Here is a 16,180-nt window from a genome sequence, read left to right as displayed (position 1 = left end):
GTTGATGGGGTTGAAACTCTTCTCAAGCAGCAACTATAAATCTTCTCAGGATGAAGTCACAAGCAAACCCTAAATTAACCTGTGCTCAACCCTTGGGAAGATTAGCACAAAGCAGTCAGGTCTAACTCAGAGGCAATGTGTAAAATATTTGTACAACACTTCAAACAATAACACAAGAGCAAACACAGTACAAAAGTAGCCCAAAACAGAGTTAGAAAAATAGAGTCATTCATAATAAATAAAGCAGGATCAAAACAGCAAAAAGCCAATCATTAGAACTGGAGATATTAAATGTAATATTCTTTGTAAAAATAGCGCCAAAAGCCGTAAAGGGGCTACTGTGGATAATTGGTCGCGCTGGGCCGGGACAAAGTCACAAGTTCAAGCTGACTGCGATGGAGCACAGGCAGGCTACGGGAACCCTGTTAGGTCCACTGAACAGATTATCTTAAATCTTGATTTGTGAAGCGTTTTGAGGATCCATGACAAACATGCATCCCGCAGCTGTAGTGACACGTCGGTTTGGAGATGTGGCGAGGCAGCAGAGCGAGGTCCTGCTGCATCATTGTTGAAGGCCCCATTGGCGAGGGCTTGCAATACGAAGTCCGGTGTCGAGGATACACAGTGCAGTCAGGGCAATGTGTATTTCTGAGGAGCTGCAAGGCTCCGATGTGGAGTCCATTATCGTCTTCGAAACTGAGGTTATACCCAGGCGTCACTTTGAAGTGGGGGAGAATCTTTAAGAGGTTTACCTTTGAATTCCCCTGGCATCTTGCCTTTCCTGTCCTGGCTCCAGACGAACTACAGGGATATGCATCCTGTTGTGTGGAGACAGGACACAACCTATTCCAGTGTACGTGGGGCTGTGCCCAGCTCCTCCCTCCCATCCTGCCAGTGATGGCCCATGCATGCACCTCAAAACTCCCTATTGTGTGCAGCCCTGTAAGAGAAATACACAAAGCACAACTGCCAGCTACACCCAGTCATGTGACCCAGGTACAGGTTACAGGCACTGACAGGCTAAGGCAGAAAAATACCAAGTTTCTAAAAGTGCCATTTTTCAAAATTATAATTCTAAATCTGACTTCACTCTAAATTAGGATTTTAAGTTCCAATCCAGAGACACCAAACATGAACTGGTTACCTGTTCCCATTTGGAAATTGTACTTATAAGATGTAATAAGGTAACTACAATGCTACCTTAAGGGAGAGGTAGGCCTTGCAGTGGAAAATATCAATCTAAGAGCTTTTGACCACAACCTAAAAGAACATGTCGATTACATTGCACCCTGACCTCAGGGCTGTCCAGGGCCAACTCTAGGGGTGACTTATATTGTTTAAAAAGGAAAGTTTGGACCTGGCAAAAAGGCTTATTATACCAGGTTGAAATGGCAGTTTTATAACGGCAAAGGCAGGCTTGAAGCATGCTTACAGGGCTGCATAAGTGAGTGGCACAATCAGTGCTGCAGGCCCACAGGTAGTATTTTATTTACAGGCCCTGTGCACATGTAGTGCTACTTTACTAGGGACTTGAAAGTTAATTAAATATGCCAAGTGGGTATATGCCAATGTTACCATATTTTACAGAGTGAGCGCATGCACTTTACCACTGGTTAGCAGTGGTGAATTGTGCAGAGTCCTACAGCCAGCAAACATGAGATCAGCAAAAAAATGATTGGGGGAGGCAAACAATTTAGGGAAAGACAACCCTAAGCCTGGCATGTCCAACAATACACGTAAGTAAACAAGGCTGGATTTCTACTGTCAGTAAATAAATTCAGAAAAGCTGAATTATTAGTGTCTTCAGTGATGTTGATGCTGATGGTGATGGGTCACATCATCAGCGAAGTGATCAGAGGTGTTCTGTCTGATGCAATGGCATCTATCTATCTATCTATCTATCTATCTATCTATCTATCTATCTATCTATCTATCTATCTATCTATCTATCTATCTATGTTCTTAACCTCACTATCCATTCCATTATCCTCCTTGTCTTACTTTCTCTCAATTCCCCTCTCCCGTTTTTTCATCGCCTCTTCCGCTCATATACTCACTCTCATTTACTTACCGTTCTCTTGAAACTCCTCCCTCTTTCTCACTGATTGTTTTCCTCTAGAGGTTTCATTTCAAACGGTCCTATGTAAGGTGTAAGTACCTGATTCTATCTTTTTTTTTTTTACATTCCGGTTCCTGTGCTTATAATTGAAAAATTAATACTACAAATACAGAATGCAAGAGAAAATCCGGCGAATTACTTGGCCTTATCACTAGGTAGAGCTTCAACTCTACCAGCTGTCAGCTGGCTTCCTTCTCACCCATATATGCACTTCTTTCTCTTTTTTCTCATTTTTGCTATCCATGTGTTTCGCACTCAGTTCCTGCCTTTTTTCTCCATCGCTCCCCATCGCTACCCTCCCCACTCCTTACCGCCACCCTCTCGTCCCTCTTACTATGATTCTCCTCTTACCTCAGAGATGATCCAACTGGCCGACTCCAGGGAATAATTACGACAGAAAACATTGTCTTGCAGCTACTTAACAATGCTAGAAAAACAACTACAAGGAAAACTCTCATAATGGGAATGTATTGCCTCTCCTATGTAAATTGTGTTGATTCAGAACATTCGAATGCGCAAATTGACCAAATCAGACAGAGACAAGGCGTGGTTCCATAATAGGTATACCTCTGCCATTTAAAGCAATGCTCTTATACGTTTTGTTCATAACCATAGCGCTGCCTGAGGATGACATCGACAATAGCATAACACATGTGCACTTGTTGGGCAACAGGTCATGGACAGAAAACACTGCATGGTCTTCAGTCTGACAATAATGCCTCCGTTCAGACACCAGCCAATTTCCAGACCTTTTTGCAAGCCCCCGACCGCCCCAGCCACTCGGAATAATCAAAGTAATCAGGGTTTTCCCACGAGACTAGTCCATGCCCTGCCAACAATATTTGGTAATCAATCCCAAAATCGGACTCTACACGATAAATATTACTAACACATTGGTCAGCCAGCATTTTCACCGGCGATGCTAGGCTAACTGCATGATACACACTGGCACACTAAGCTGGATAAGCTGATGATCAGATACACTGTGAAAGCCTCACAAAAAACGAAGTATGGACAGTATATTTAAATCACATGTTCTGTTATCACTAATGATGCATGTTACATGCACAGTGCTCGCCCGACCTGGTCACAGAATGTGGTGGATTTATCACACTCTATGACAAGTTGGGAGTAGCATGTTTGCTAATTGACACACAGCCTAAGGAAGCATGATGGTGAAGACTAAAGTGCCCAGTCTGCATTCAGTCACTGATGGTGCCCTTGGTCATGGCAGAGTTGACCTACTGTCCAAACTGGCCACGGATGCTATGGTTGGAAAGAGGCAAGCCCTGCAAAACAAGTGACATAAGCTTTAGTGGATGTTCCTTTCAGACAGAACCCTGATTGCCTGACCCTAGCATAGGCAGAAAAGAAGCAGAAAATATAGGAAGGGCATAACCTCAACACATTAAGTAGCCATCACTGCTCTGATGCTATTTTTAAAATTATATTTGAAGTCATGAGCAGTGCATTAAGCTGTTTTGCGTTTGCATAGCTAACAACAACTAAGAAATTTCAGAGTTAAAAAAAAACTTTAGACAGTAACCATATTGTCCCTTTCTTTAGTAAAAGGTTTTTTAGTGGAACTTTCATGCTACGTAAATTTAAAACATTGTTTTTACAGTTACTTCTCGGAGTGTGTATTCTTCTGCAGAGCACTATCTTGTCTGGATGTAGGGCATGGTGTACTCCAAATGCCAGAGCCGGCTCTGCATGCCATTGCTGGGATCTTAGGCTAAAGGCCTGGATTATGGCCTCTGCTGTGTCAGTCCCCTTGCCCACATAACCTTCTGAACAGTTTGTGGTTTTGCATTTAAGGTTTGGTCATTGGCCACCTCTTACACTAGGTACCTATTCCACAGCACCTATCAGTCACTGGTTTCTGCCTTACCCCACTGTCTCAGTGTACAGTTTGTGTCCTGTGACCATCCTCTCAGCCCAGATCCTGTTCTCACAGTCCTAGCCTTAGGACGTGCCCATCTGTTTAAAAGTCTCTTTGCTCAGGCTCTGTTCCTCAAAACTGAAAGACCTTTGGACATGCTCTGAGGGTCCTCTGAACAATATGTGTGACTGAGGCAATGCCATCTGCCTCATCCTTTTATTCCAAGGTCCCACTTGTCATTTTGGGTCTCACTTGTCATTGTAAGTCCCACTTGTCATGTGTTTATGGACTCTGGACTATAGGCACAGGGTACTGCCCATGTCCATGCCCAGTTTGATTGCCACCAAAGCCAAGTGAATATAGCTTCTTGCCATACAAAGTGGGAACTGGGTGCAGGTCGGCACTTCTGTTCACCCACATACTTAATCCAAACATTTGGCCCAGAATCCACATGGAATAGTCATTGTTCAAGCTCTGCAGGTGCTACCTAAATGGGTTGTCTCAGGCCAGGCTCTGCTTGGCCGATTTCTGCCCCCAGTCCAGTGGTTTGGATCACTGGCAGAGTCCATTGGGTTCTTTGCAGATATAATTTATTTTTGCCAATCCTTTTCCCCTGTTTCTGTTACCCCAAAACTAACGTGGTATTGTTTTTGGCTCTTGGGGGCCAGGAGGTACCTTCAGACACACTCTACACGTGAGTATCCTCACACCCAGAGTCTGCACAGAATGGACTAAAACCTTACCCAGGGAAAGAACTAGAGGAAGGGCTGGGGACAGGCCTTCATTCCCACCCACAGCAAATAGCAATTGTTTGTGGAAATACAGGTACTTATGAACTGTGTATACTTTCAATAATACAATTAAACGACGAATCGCCCCCTTAGGTGCATCGAGGTATTTTCATTGCTGAGATAGCAGCAGCTGGTGAATGTTCTTATATGTGTGTTTTCCCTTCCCTTTTGCTCAAAGCAATCAATGGTCCTTAGCTTTTCAACGACATTCAAGCAAAAAAAGACATTTGAAATGATATTGGATAACCCTGAAGAGGAGTTCACCTACCGTGCAGTAACTTTCCATTCAGTCGTTTTGCTACCATAAAAAACACCTCAGTGGATGCCTCAGCAATAATATTATGCTGAGATGAGACCAAGACAATATTGAGACAATATTGAGGTCTGTTCTATTTTTGTTTCCGACGTGTCTATGTAAGTGATATTTTCTACCCTAGATTACATGAAGAGGCGCGGTAAAAGGCTGTTTCAAAACATGTAAAATATTATAACAAACACTAATGCTGTCTTTCTGGAAAAAAACTGTGGAAAGTCTATAGTTAAAACCATGAAGTTGATTATTTTTCCATTGCAAAAAACTATGAAGTTGATTTTTTAACACTGGGGCGAAGGAGCAACATTAAGCCCTACTAAGGCCAAGAGTGCCTTATTGGTACAAGTTCGCCAAAATGATTTGAAAATCGCTTTTTTTGAAATTATAAAATACAATGTGGATACTACCGTCATGTGAAAACACACTGGCTTTGGAGAAGACACTGAAAATCTTCAGCACAGTTGTTAAAACCTCCTGCCTATAACCATCACACCCGATTTTAGAAATTCGACTAAGAAATTACCTCTAAACCCATTAAATTAGACAGGCACAAAACTTATCATTTTGATAAGAAGATAACAAATGAACAATTGGAAGATAATAGTTTAAGTAGACCGTCAAAGATAATGCCATAAAAAGTGATGCTATGATGAAAATTTTCTTAAGATTTTACATTTGTATTCGTTTTACAAACTGCAAATGTTTTAAATTCATTTGAAATTCAATCTCTGGAATTTGATAAAATATTTCTCTAAAGTTTTGCATACATATTTTCAGCAGAAAATATGTTATGTACTTTAAAATAGCACTATAAATAGTTCTTTTTTTTTGTTAAAGATTGACTTCAGCTGTAGTACATGACCTACTGCACAACACCTTTAATGTGTTCTTTCTCCTTTTTCACCATCAATTCTGCACCAAGGAACGTATAAAGGTTTGGTTGATTTTTCCATATAGATAGACCTATGAGTGTTCTGCAAGTGTTTGATTCCTACAGTTTTCGTGACCGTGTATTAATTGTGTCTGATGTTTGAACCACTGATTTTGACCCGTGTCTGGAGTACCGTACCTTTGTCGTGTTTGAGTTTTTTGAAGTGAGCCATCTCTGCTCTTTTTCCACACTAACACTTATGTTTTTATTGGGTCAGGAACACCCGAGGCCAGAATATGAAACCAAACTTCTTCAGAAAAAAAGAATGAAGGCAAACGATAGCGAAAGCAGCAAAGTACCGGTAAGGTTATGAACTATTTTTGAGACTGTTACATTTTTATGTGATGTACAGCTCCGAAAATCGTCTATTGAACTGACCTTTCACATTTAGGAAGAAATGTAAGGCAAAGTAAAAGTTATATATTTGAAAAACCGTGGAAAAACTACTTAAACTACATTGAGGGGCTTGTGAAACCCTCGTATCCATGACAATTGGGAAGTTGACTAGTCATTCATTACTCAAAAGTTTGGAAAGCAATCTCAATGTTCATGAATCGTGTACACAAGTTTGTGGAGTCCTTGATGAGGAAAGTATATTATACATGCAGAACTCTGTCAGTAAAAAGTTAAATGTCCAGCACTGCAGTTTATTTTCTCGTTTTTACTAGACCTAATGTATGGTGTGACTGTACTATAAAACAAGAGTGTACTTTAGAATACGTGTTCTTATTTCCTTAAAATGCTCCTTTTCCTTTAAAATGTACATTATAATAATTCACAATGTTGCATAGAAACATAATTTAAATATGAACACATTATCTATTCCCCACCACAAAATACACACATTTCTCAAGCATTGGCAGTCAATCCTTCAGTCTCAGGAAAACATTGAATACTAAACATGAAACTGAGGATGACATACAAATGCTCCAAAACATTCGAAGGGTTGTAAAATCAATTAATAATTAATTTAATATAAAAATACATAACTAGTAACACGTAATATCCTCCTATATAGCCATCTAATTGTTCCGTTGACATTTATAATCCACCCCGTCTTTGGCCTCCTGTTATGTTACAATGTCACCTGAACCCCTTAATGGCAAGTGTGACCATATGTCCCAATTTCCTCTTATCTATCTATCTATCTATCTATCTATCTATCTATCTATCTATCTATCTATCTATCTATCTATGCATTTTTAGGTGCTTTTGTTGAAAAAAATTCAGTGGTGTAAAAGCCTGTATAGGCCTATGCACATGTGAAATATGGGAAATAATGTACCATGTAAAGGAAAATTGTGTGACATTTTTTGAAAGTTGCTCTGTCAGTGTCATTTGTAACCAAATGAGATGAAAAAAAAATGAAATCTGCAAATTATGTGACGATTGCTATAAGTGCACAACTAGATTACCTATTACTCGCCAATGTACCATGCACTGTGTTCTGGCAAATCATGTAATTTCAGATGCCATACGAGTTGTTATTAATGCAATGATTTCTCATGCTATAACTTATGTAACATGCAAGTGTATAACTAGTGCATGGAGGATGTGTGAGTTATAGTTAATCTAGACTGGCAAGTGAGGTGACAAGACTGTGTACGGAGGTGCGTGAGTTTTATTAATTTGAAGGTGGTACATAACTCCGACATATTAATAATTTGAAAATTGTGTATAAATGATTAATGTAAGAGATAACTATACCCTTGGAGTATCTAATGTTTATGTAGTTTAAGCTGGGTTTAAACAAATAATAAATAAGTAAATGCATAAGTGGTGCATGACTCATAAATTTAAGAGATACCTATAAGTATGGAACTTTTAATGTTTGTGTAGCTTAAGTTACGTTTGTACACCAAAATAGTAATGTTTGCCTAACTAAAACTTACCTTTAACCTTTGTTTTATGTTTGTATATATATATATGCATTCAAATTCCTCTTGCTCCAAGGGCACTCCACAGCGGGTGCTCTGCACAGGGGCCGGATCCTGGCCCAATTAATTTTTCACAACAAAGGATGCGGCACTCTTTAATAGTGTTTTGCTTATTTTGTTGATAAGCGTTCACCCCACCAACACGTTTAAGCCACTCTAGTGATGTCACTGACCATTTCATGAGTGATGTAATATGTGAGGTCATAAGCAGTGCATTGTGGGGGCGAAAGTTATAGTTAGCTCTAGTTACTATAATTGCTGAATTTCAATGGTTTAGTATGAGTGAAATATGGTGTGTAACTATAACATCCCTGTAATCTTTGTTTTTTTGTGTGAATTTCTTAGGTTTTTTAAATTCCATTTCCTAACTATAATGTTCCTGTAACCTTCAGTTTTTTAATTATATATATATATTTTTTTTAACTAGTAGTTTCATTTGGAGAGTTGTGGAGAAAGCGGGCGGGGCCACTGACCAGCTCTCAGCAATTCTCTGGGTGGGACTTACTGGAGGTAACAAGAGGGGTTTTTGTTCCCAAAAAAACCCCTCAGAATCCAAAGGGAGTTCATCTCCTAACCAGTAGTGTGCCAGGAAGCGTGTGTGGCCTCGATGACCTCTCAGCAATCCCATTGTGTGGGGCTAACTGGAGCTAGATTGATTGTGGCCCTGGGGGTCCTATCCCCGGAGCCCGGCCTTTTCAAAAATGATTTTCATTATATAGGGGAGGAGGGCGATGCGGCCCGCGGCTTTGCGCCTATTTTGGCCCTGGGGACCCATTTCTTGGGGCCTGGGCTGAATTTGTTACAGGAAGGGCGCTATGTGGTCCCCCTCCCTGGACCGAATTGAGCCCCGGAGACCACATCCCCCAAGGCCTGGCAATTAGGGGAGGAGGACCATGTGGATCCCCTCCCTGGGCTGATTCCAGCCCTGGGGATCCTATCCCTTGGTGCCTGGGCATTTGCAAATGGCAGAGGGGGGCCATGTAGCCCCACTCCATGGGCCAATTAAAAAAAATGTCCTGTTGGGCCCAGCCTCTTTAGTCTGGCTGTAAAGGATCCATATATCCATGTAAAAATGCCTTATGATCTTTATATTGCATCAAATGATTGTAGTTTATTATGTCATACCATAGAAATTGAACACGCCGTGTATTATATTTTTACCTCATACGTAAAACGTTCATGCAGGCCCTTGTCATCAGTCGCTTAGACTATGGAAATGCCCTATTCCTTGCCTCAAATGAGTATCTCCTAGCACAACTGCAAGTGGTTCGAAACACTGCTGCCCGTTTAGTAAATAACTTGCCACCCAGAACTCCTTCAGCCCCTACAGTCAGTGCCCTACATTGGTTACCTATCCGTAAGAGAGCACTCTTCAAACTACTTTGCCTGACCTACAAAGCTGTGTCAGGCTGAGGCCCAAAGTATCTACAGAATGGACTTACTCCCTATACCCCAAACAGGAAGTTGTGATCTAGCAACCAACTATTACTACTCCCAAGACGCAGTTAAACTGTCAAATATGGAGACAGAGACTTTTCCCATCTTGACCCACTTCATTCGAATGAACTTCCTTTGTTCATCAGTGTGTCTCAAAGCCTTCTTGAATTCAAGAAACATCTTAAAACCTGGCTGTTTTAACGTTGCATCTACCTAATGCTTGTCTTTCAAGTGGTGAGATGTCCCTTCAGGGACGAGTCGTGCCCTATATTAAGATTCAAATAACATAACTGCATAAAAAATATGCACATTTAGTCATACATTTTTAACAATATTATTGTATTAAAAATGATTTATTGTTAATAGATTAGTTGTAAAGGAAAGAGGCACAACTTTAAATAGGGTGTCCCTGATGATATGGAGACATCTGGCAATTAAAAATGAACACCTAGCTTTAAAGTTCATGAAGTTTATTTCAGGGAGCTTTAAAATCTTATATTAGCTTCATCTATTGGTCTGTTACCTCTGGATCCTTCTGCTATGAGTTGTTGGTGCTTCTCGTTTGAGGCTTACATTACGTCGTGCTTGTGCCCACTACACACACATTGACTCAAACCAACCGCTGTACATCAGGTGCTCGGCTAAATCGTCGAAGTTGGAGATGCGGTGGAAGGGAGCAGAGCTATGCAGTTGATATGCTCCTGGGTCACATGGAAGGGTTGCCTAACTCTGCTGCACAGCCTTAGTGCTTCATTGCTAATTGTGATGGAATGGAGCTGTTCAAAAAACACAAATGCAAGGAATACAATAACAAAATTCCTCAAAAGCAGGGGTGATACCTAAAAAAATAAATGGACCTGCCAGAAATATTGTACTCACACTAGCTCACCTCCACCATTGTACCGTCCTACTGAAGAGCAGGGGGAGCAGTGTGCTGGCAGGGTGTATGGAGAGGCAGAGGGTGATGTCTGATAATTTTGTTCATTAGCTTAAATTGATCATTAAAAAAAATCATAAAATCATTACATCAAAATCTATTAAAACAATAAATAGCAAATCCAGATTAAGATAATTATTTATCTATAAACAACAAGATTAAAATAGCTATCTAAAATCTAACACAATAAAGACTGTTGGTGTCACAGAGCACATTTATGGAAATTAGCAACACCTACATGTACCTCAGATGTAGAAAGCATTTGTGAATATATAATTTTGCCAGAGTATTTCTAGTCACCAAGGCACTCCTAAGTAACAGAATAAAAAACATTTTGGTATAAATCCTATAAGACCTGCACAAGAATATAAAGTGTGCCATGGTTTGCAGAGAGTGCTCATCAAAGTGACACATGAGGAAAGTTTTTGGGTCCATCGGAAAGGAAAGCTGACATTTAATTAGACCAAACCTAAATCTTGTTAGCAGTATCTTCTCCCATGCATTAGCCACAGTACCATGCTAATGGCCCAACCCTGGGAGGGTTTTGATCAATAAGTACTTTTTATTAGGAGGCTTACATAATTGAACCAGCTATCTTTCCCCTTTCTTTAACTCTATAGAGCACAATTTAACCCAGATTTTGTCTGCAGCATATAAAATATCTGGATTTGAAAAAAAACAGAGGATCTTCGAAGCTGATTGCAAATATCCTTAATAAATCTTAGCCAATGAATATAATGACTCCTATCACTTGAAAGGCAATCCATAATAATCTCCTTATTCAGGGTGTCCTGCCATTTGTACCAAATGGAGCACCACAACATTATAGGGCCCAAGTTAATACAGCCCTCAACATAGAGTAGCCCAATCTTCATGGACTGCATACATTGGAGACCTAGGTGGAACACCAAGGATGCACCTGCATGTTTATCTCATCCTCCAGGCATTTAACAGCCTTATTCCCCCACACCCCAGAGTTTTGCCTCATTGGACCATAGGCATTTGTAAAAAATACTTAAAGAGGCAGAGGGGGAGTTGAGGTACCAATGGACAGAGTAGTATTTAAGGAGATTAGCAAGGGTAATACCTTTTTCGAACAGAGGAGTAGACTAAAAATGAAGTGTTAAATAAAGTATTTTGCCAAAGAAAGTGTGTATTTACTCTCAAGTTCCAGGATCTCAGCAGCTGTCACAGATGCGCTTTTAAACACAGAGAAATTTTGTCAGTCTGATAATGAATACAGGGGGAGAGGCAAGAGAAGGAGAAACAAAAAAAGGGAAAAGGAGGAGTGTGTTTCAATTGACATCTATCCTGTAGGTCCCACTGAGGAATAAAGGAAAGAGAGTCAAGGTTAATGCGGTGTATTATCTGTCTGCAATTCAAATTCATTTTCCCATACAAAATTTCTAAAATGTTGGACATCACGCCAACAAGCGAGTGCCTCCTCTTCTATAGTAGAGTAACTTGCTTCTGCACCCTTCAATGTTCTTGAGGCAAACACTACCACCCTTTATTTTCTTCACTGGTTTGCATAAGCATTGCTCCCAGACCATGCATGCTTCAGCCGGTGGAGACCATGGTGTGATCAAGCCCATAAAATGTTTTCAGCTCCACAGCAGCCACAACACCCATTGATCCACACAGACTGCTGACCGTACTTAATAACAGGTTGAGCCTTATCCCAAATGTTTCTCACAAATTTGGCATAATACTCTGCCAAACTGAAAAAATACCTCAAGCAGAGCTTTCTCAATGGCCTCCATTAATCTAGTTTTTGGTCTTATCCCCTCGTAAGATATAGTATGGTACAAATATTCAACTTCTTGGCCCGCAAATTTGCAATAATCCATTTCCACATTGAGTCTCTCTTTCTCCAAAATTATGCATACCCTTCTCAACAACACATACCAAAATGTAACATTGGAAAAATCTTTTCGCATAACCCACTTAAACACAGCCGATGCAGCTGCACGCCCAAAGGGCATGCACTCAAATCAAAAAGCACCTGGCATTATGAAGGATGCTAGTCCTGCTGAAACAATATTTGGTGAAATGTGCATGAGAGGTCGAGTGTGGAATAATACTGCCCCCTTAACACTAGCCAAGTGATCATTTGTGTTAGGAATTGGATGTCAAGTTCCCCACATGTTATCTTTCAGGTCCACGCACATACTGATTTTCCCATTGGGCTTACAGGCAATCACATCTGAACTCACCCACTCTGATGATTCTATTTGTTCTATCACACTTTTCTCCTACAACATACCCAAAACTAAGACAAAGTTAAACGTTCAGGCCAACTACACAATTCTTCTTTTAGTGAGTCCTTTAACACTTTGGATACACTTTGCACCAAATGGACTTTTGCTGCTGCTCAATTTTTAAAAATTATTTTGCGTAAAAACTTTCTTAAACACCCCCGTTTTTTCTCGAACATCGCCGAAAATTCCTCTTTCCACCTTTCAACATCTTCTCACCCCAAACATAATACCTTCTTCTTTGCATTGTGATCCAATGTGATTTCAGCTCCCTTTGTTCCCAGCAACCAAGTACATTTCTCCCCTTCTCTACGACATATAACCAACTCATAGCATTCCTTCTTCAGAAGTGCAGACATGTTTGAAAACATCCTATCACAAGCAGTTTCATCCCACAGTACCCAACCAACTCTACACTAGTTTCGGTTAACTCTTTCTAACCTAGCTTGTGCCATGTTTCTTGATTTATTAGTGTATATGGTGAACAATAATCCACCCATATGTCTACAAGTATCAATTTACAAGTATCAATTTTGGCTTTTGTTTAATCACTTATCACTATACACTCAGGCAGGCAAAATGGCTCACTACGTCTTTCATTGATCCCACATATCGCTACAATATCCAGCCTTGAATTATCACACAACATTGATACTTCAGCATCCTCATCATCACTTTCGGTAAGCATCCTTCACAACGCGGTCAAAACACCGCGGTGCCATTACGACGCGTCTTACAACGCAAGTCGTTACCACGACTTGGCCTGGAGGGCGCTCTAGACTAAGGAATAGGAGATTTACTATTCCAACACCTTCCCTACTGTACGTAGGCTGGAGTTGGAATAGTAAATCTTACTATTCCTAAGTCCAGCACCCTACAGCGCAAGTCGTGGTAACGACTTGCGTTGTAAAAGATGCGTTGTGATGTACCGGGATCATTTTGACCGCGTTGTAACATCATACATCCTCACTTTCCTTTTGAATTTCTTTACTCTCTCATTTTTGCAAAAAATTTCAAATGCTCTTATCCTCCACCTGGCCCTGGTTACACACTTGTGAGAAATATCCCTTTCTGTGGCATTTGAAGGATTTCACTTTTACAGCTGGACAATTTCCTGACTTAGCTGTGTGCTTCATGCTTCCACACCTGTGGCACATTCTTTTAGGACCATCCCTCATTTTGGTCAACTTAGGTTCCATTTTTTAGTTTTTTCCACAGCTTGCACAACCATCTAACCTGTCCCTGCTTTCTAACTTCTTCACATAACATGATGTATCCTCGATGTGTTTGGCCACCACTATAGCCTTCTCTAATGATGGGTTTTTATGACTAAAGAATTTATCTTGAATTTTCATGTTTTCTGTGCCATTTATCAATTGGTCCCTTATCATTCCTTCATGCAATTCCTTGAACTTGCATGTGGCATCCAATGTATGTAATGTTGCCACATATTTGTCTATAGATTCATTTGGTAACTGTGCACCTGAAAAGAATCTATGACGCACCACTACCACACTGACTTTTTTGCCATACTCACCTCAAGCATCTTCATTGCCACAACATACACATCCTCACCCTCATGTTCTTTAGCAGATCCGTTTTCTTCCTCAACATTCCTCCTCTTACCATTTTGTAGGGTTTTCAAAACTTTCCTACCTTCCACCCCCAAACTGTGTTTCAACACAGCTAAGTTTCATATCGACCCAAAAATATCCCCTCCCATGGCTTCCAAATAGGTCTCAAAGTTTTTGCGACCGTACTTTCATGACATAACGGGATCACCTGGAGTGGGTAGTAAAACTGGTGGAGAAACTATGGACTGCATTTTTACTGGTACAACAACCAAAATGATAAACCAAAAAGTAATGACCGCTGTCTCAGAAACATAACACTCAATAGTTAAAAACAAATGTACCCTTTGAAAATCCCTGCACACTGTTTACTCACAATCAGCAACTGTTCTGGATTATCAATTTACATACAGTATTACAATTGATGTTCCACTCAAAATGTATAGGCACTCATACAACTTATACAAATATTTAATAAATCTTGCCAAGAAAAAAACATTTTTTACAATGAGCATATATGTCACCATATAAAACAATACATAAACATATTACAAATGATAAAAAAACACATTAGATTACACAAAGTACAAATTCATGGACAAAATCCTGGGAAAGAAAAAAAAAGACAATATAATTTATCTTGTGGTTGTTAATTTTCATCAATTATAGGCAGCAACCAGCAGGGGAAATGGCTTTCCTATCTTTGTGTGACTCCTGACTTTCATCAAATTTAACAGAAGTACTCAGTGTCGACACGTTTCTGTGGAGCAATAATAATTAGGTCACCTTCATCAGGTCTCAAATCTTGCTTGTATCCTTTCCTTATTCACATTGCATAGTGGTAAGTATTTCCAGACCGGTGCACAGGCACTCGGGAAGATGTTGCTCCAATATCCTTTCAGAAAGGCCAGGCTAATGATTCAATTTGTGACTATATCTCCTCTCTGTTCTTAAAGGATAAATAGTGCGATCATTCAATTGATCATGGTCGAGTGAAACCCTTTCAAATTTTTATTATTATTTGTTGTAAGAGTGGTACACACCTCATATACTGTCAGAACTGGACCACGTCTCGGTTGTTCTTTGTTAAGAAAAAGAGGTCAAAAGATCACTCTTCTTTACAGTCACCCGGAACACATCTCCGTCGCTATAAACTTTTAGTGACCACATACTCCGGTGCCTCTCGTCGGCTGCACGCTCACTAAAATGGCTTTACAAAGGGTAAATTTGTTTTTAACTGTTGAGTTTTATGGGTGCTCTCTCTGTCCATTTGGATTTGAAGAGCTCCTCTCCTTGGTTTCAAGGGCAGAAACATAACAAACTTACAAAATAAACATAGTCTCTGTAATCAAGATGAACCTTCCCATAAGAAAGAAATCGTCCATTGATTTCCTTTCTTCTGGCTTCCCTCTGCCAAAATTCTGAAGTCCATTGTACTCACCGCTGTCAACTGAAGTCCCATTCCAGAAACTATAATGCCGCACCAAGCCCCCGCCATGCTTTGAGGCAGCTTCAATACAGTGCGATATAGTGTTTGCACATCGTAAGGGCACATGCGGGCGCCATGGCCAATAAACCGTCATGGATTCTGTGGAACGATTATGATTGGCGTGATGCCAACAACCTTCAATAAAGGATCACCGTAAAAGCAGCAGCGAACATGTACAATATCCAGCTTGGCTATTGACTGACACATGACCCGGAAGTATTGGCAAAAATTGTTTTTTCATGATAGCTGGTGACCCAACACCTGACCCCTAACATGACTGCTGCTTACTTGCGGCACAACACCTTTTGTTAATCAGGCACGCCGCTCGTCCACACAAAAATACGGCACACATGCAAGCTCAGCTCGCTACTTATATACTTTGAGTTCTAGCACCAGTCTCTCAATCTCAGCTCACCCACTTCCCTGCCTCATGAGATCCAGCACCAGTGTCAAAGTCTCTGCTTGCACATCTCCTCACTTTGCAGATGTCATGTCTGTAAGCATTGCCATTTTTT

The 16,180-nt window shown here is 40.5% G+C and overlaps 1 protein-coding gene across 1 annotated transcript in view; it reads left to right on the top strand.

Moving 5' to 3' along the window:
• ANO2 (anoctamin 2) overlaps window positions 1-16,180 on the top strand; it is a 1,767,324-nt gene that overhangs the window by 1,130,770 nt on the left and 620,374 nt on the right. The window contains exon 14 of the mRNA XM_078673987.1: window positions 6,254-6,337. Coding sequence (XP_078530113.1) covers window positions 6,254-6,337 — 84 coding nt within the window. The remainder of the gene's footprint in view (window positions 1-6,253; window positions 6,338-16,180) is intronic.

This window comes from Lissotriton helveticus, chromosome 1_1, assembly GCF_964261635.1.
Source record: "Lissotriton helveticus chromosome 1_1, aLisHel1.1, whole genome shotgun sequence".
Classification (NCBI taxonomy): domain Eukaryota; kingdom Metazoa; phylum Chordata; class Amphibia; order Caudata; family Salamandridae; genus Lissotriton; species Lissotriton helveticus.
This window is presented reverse-complemented; position numbering and strand designations above follow the sequence as displayed.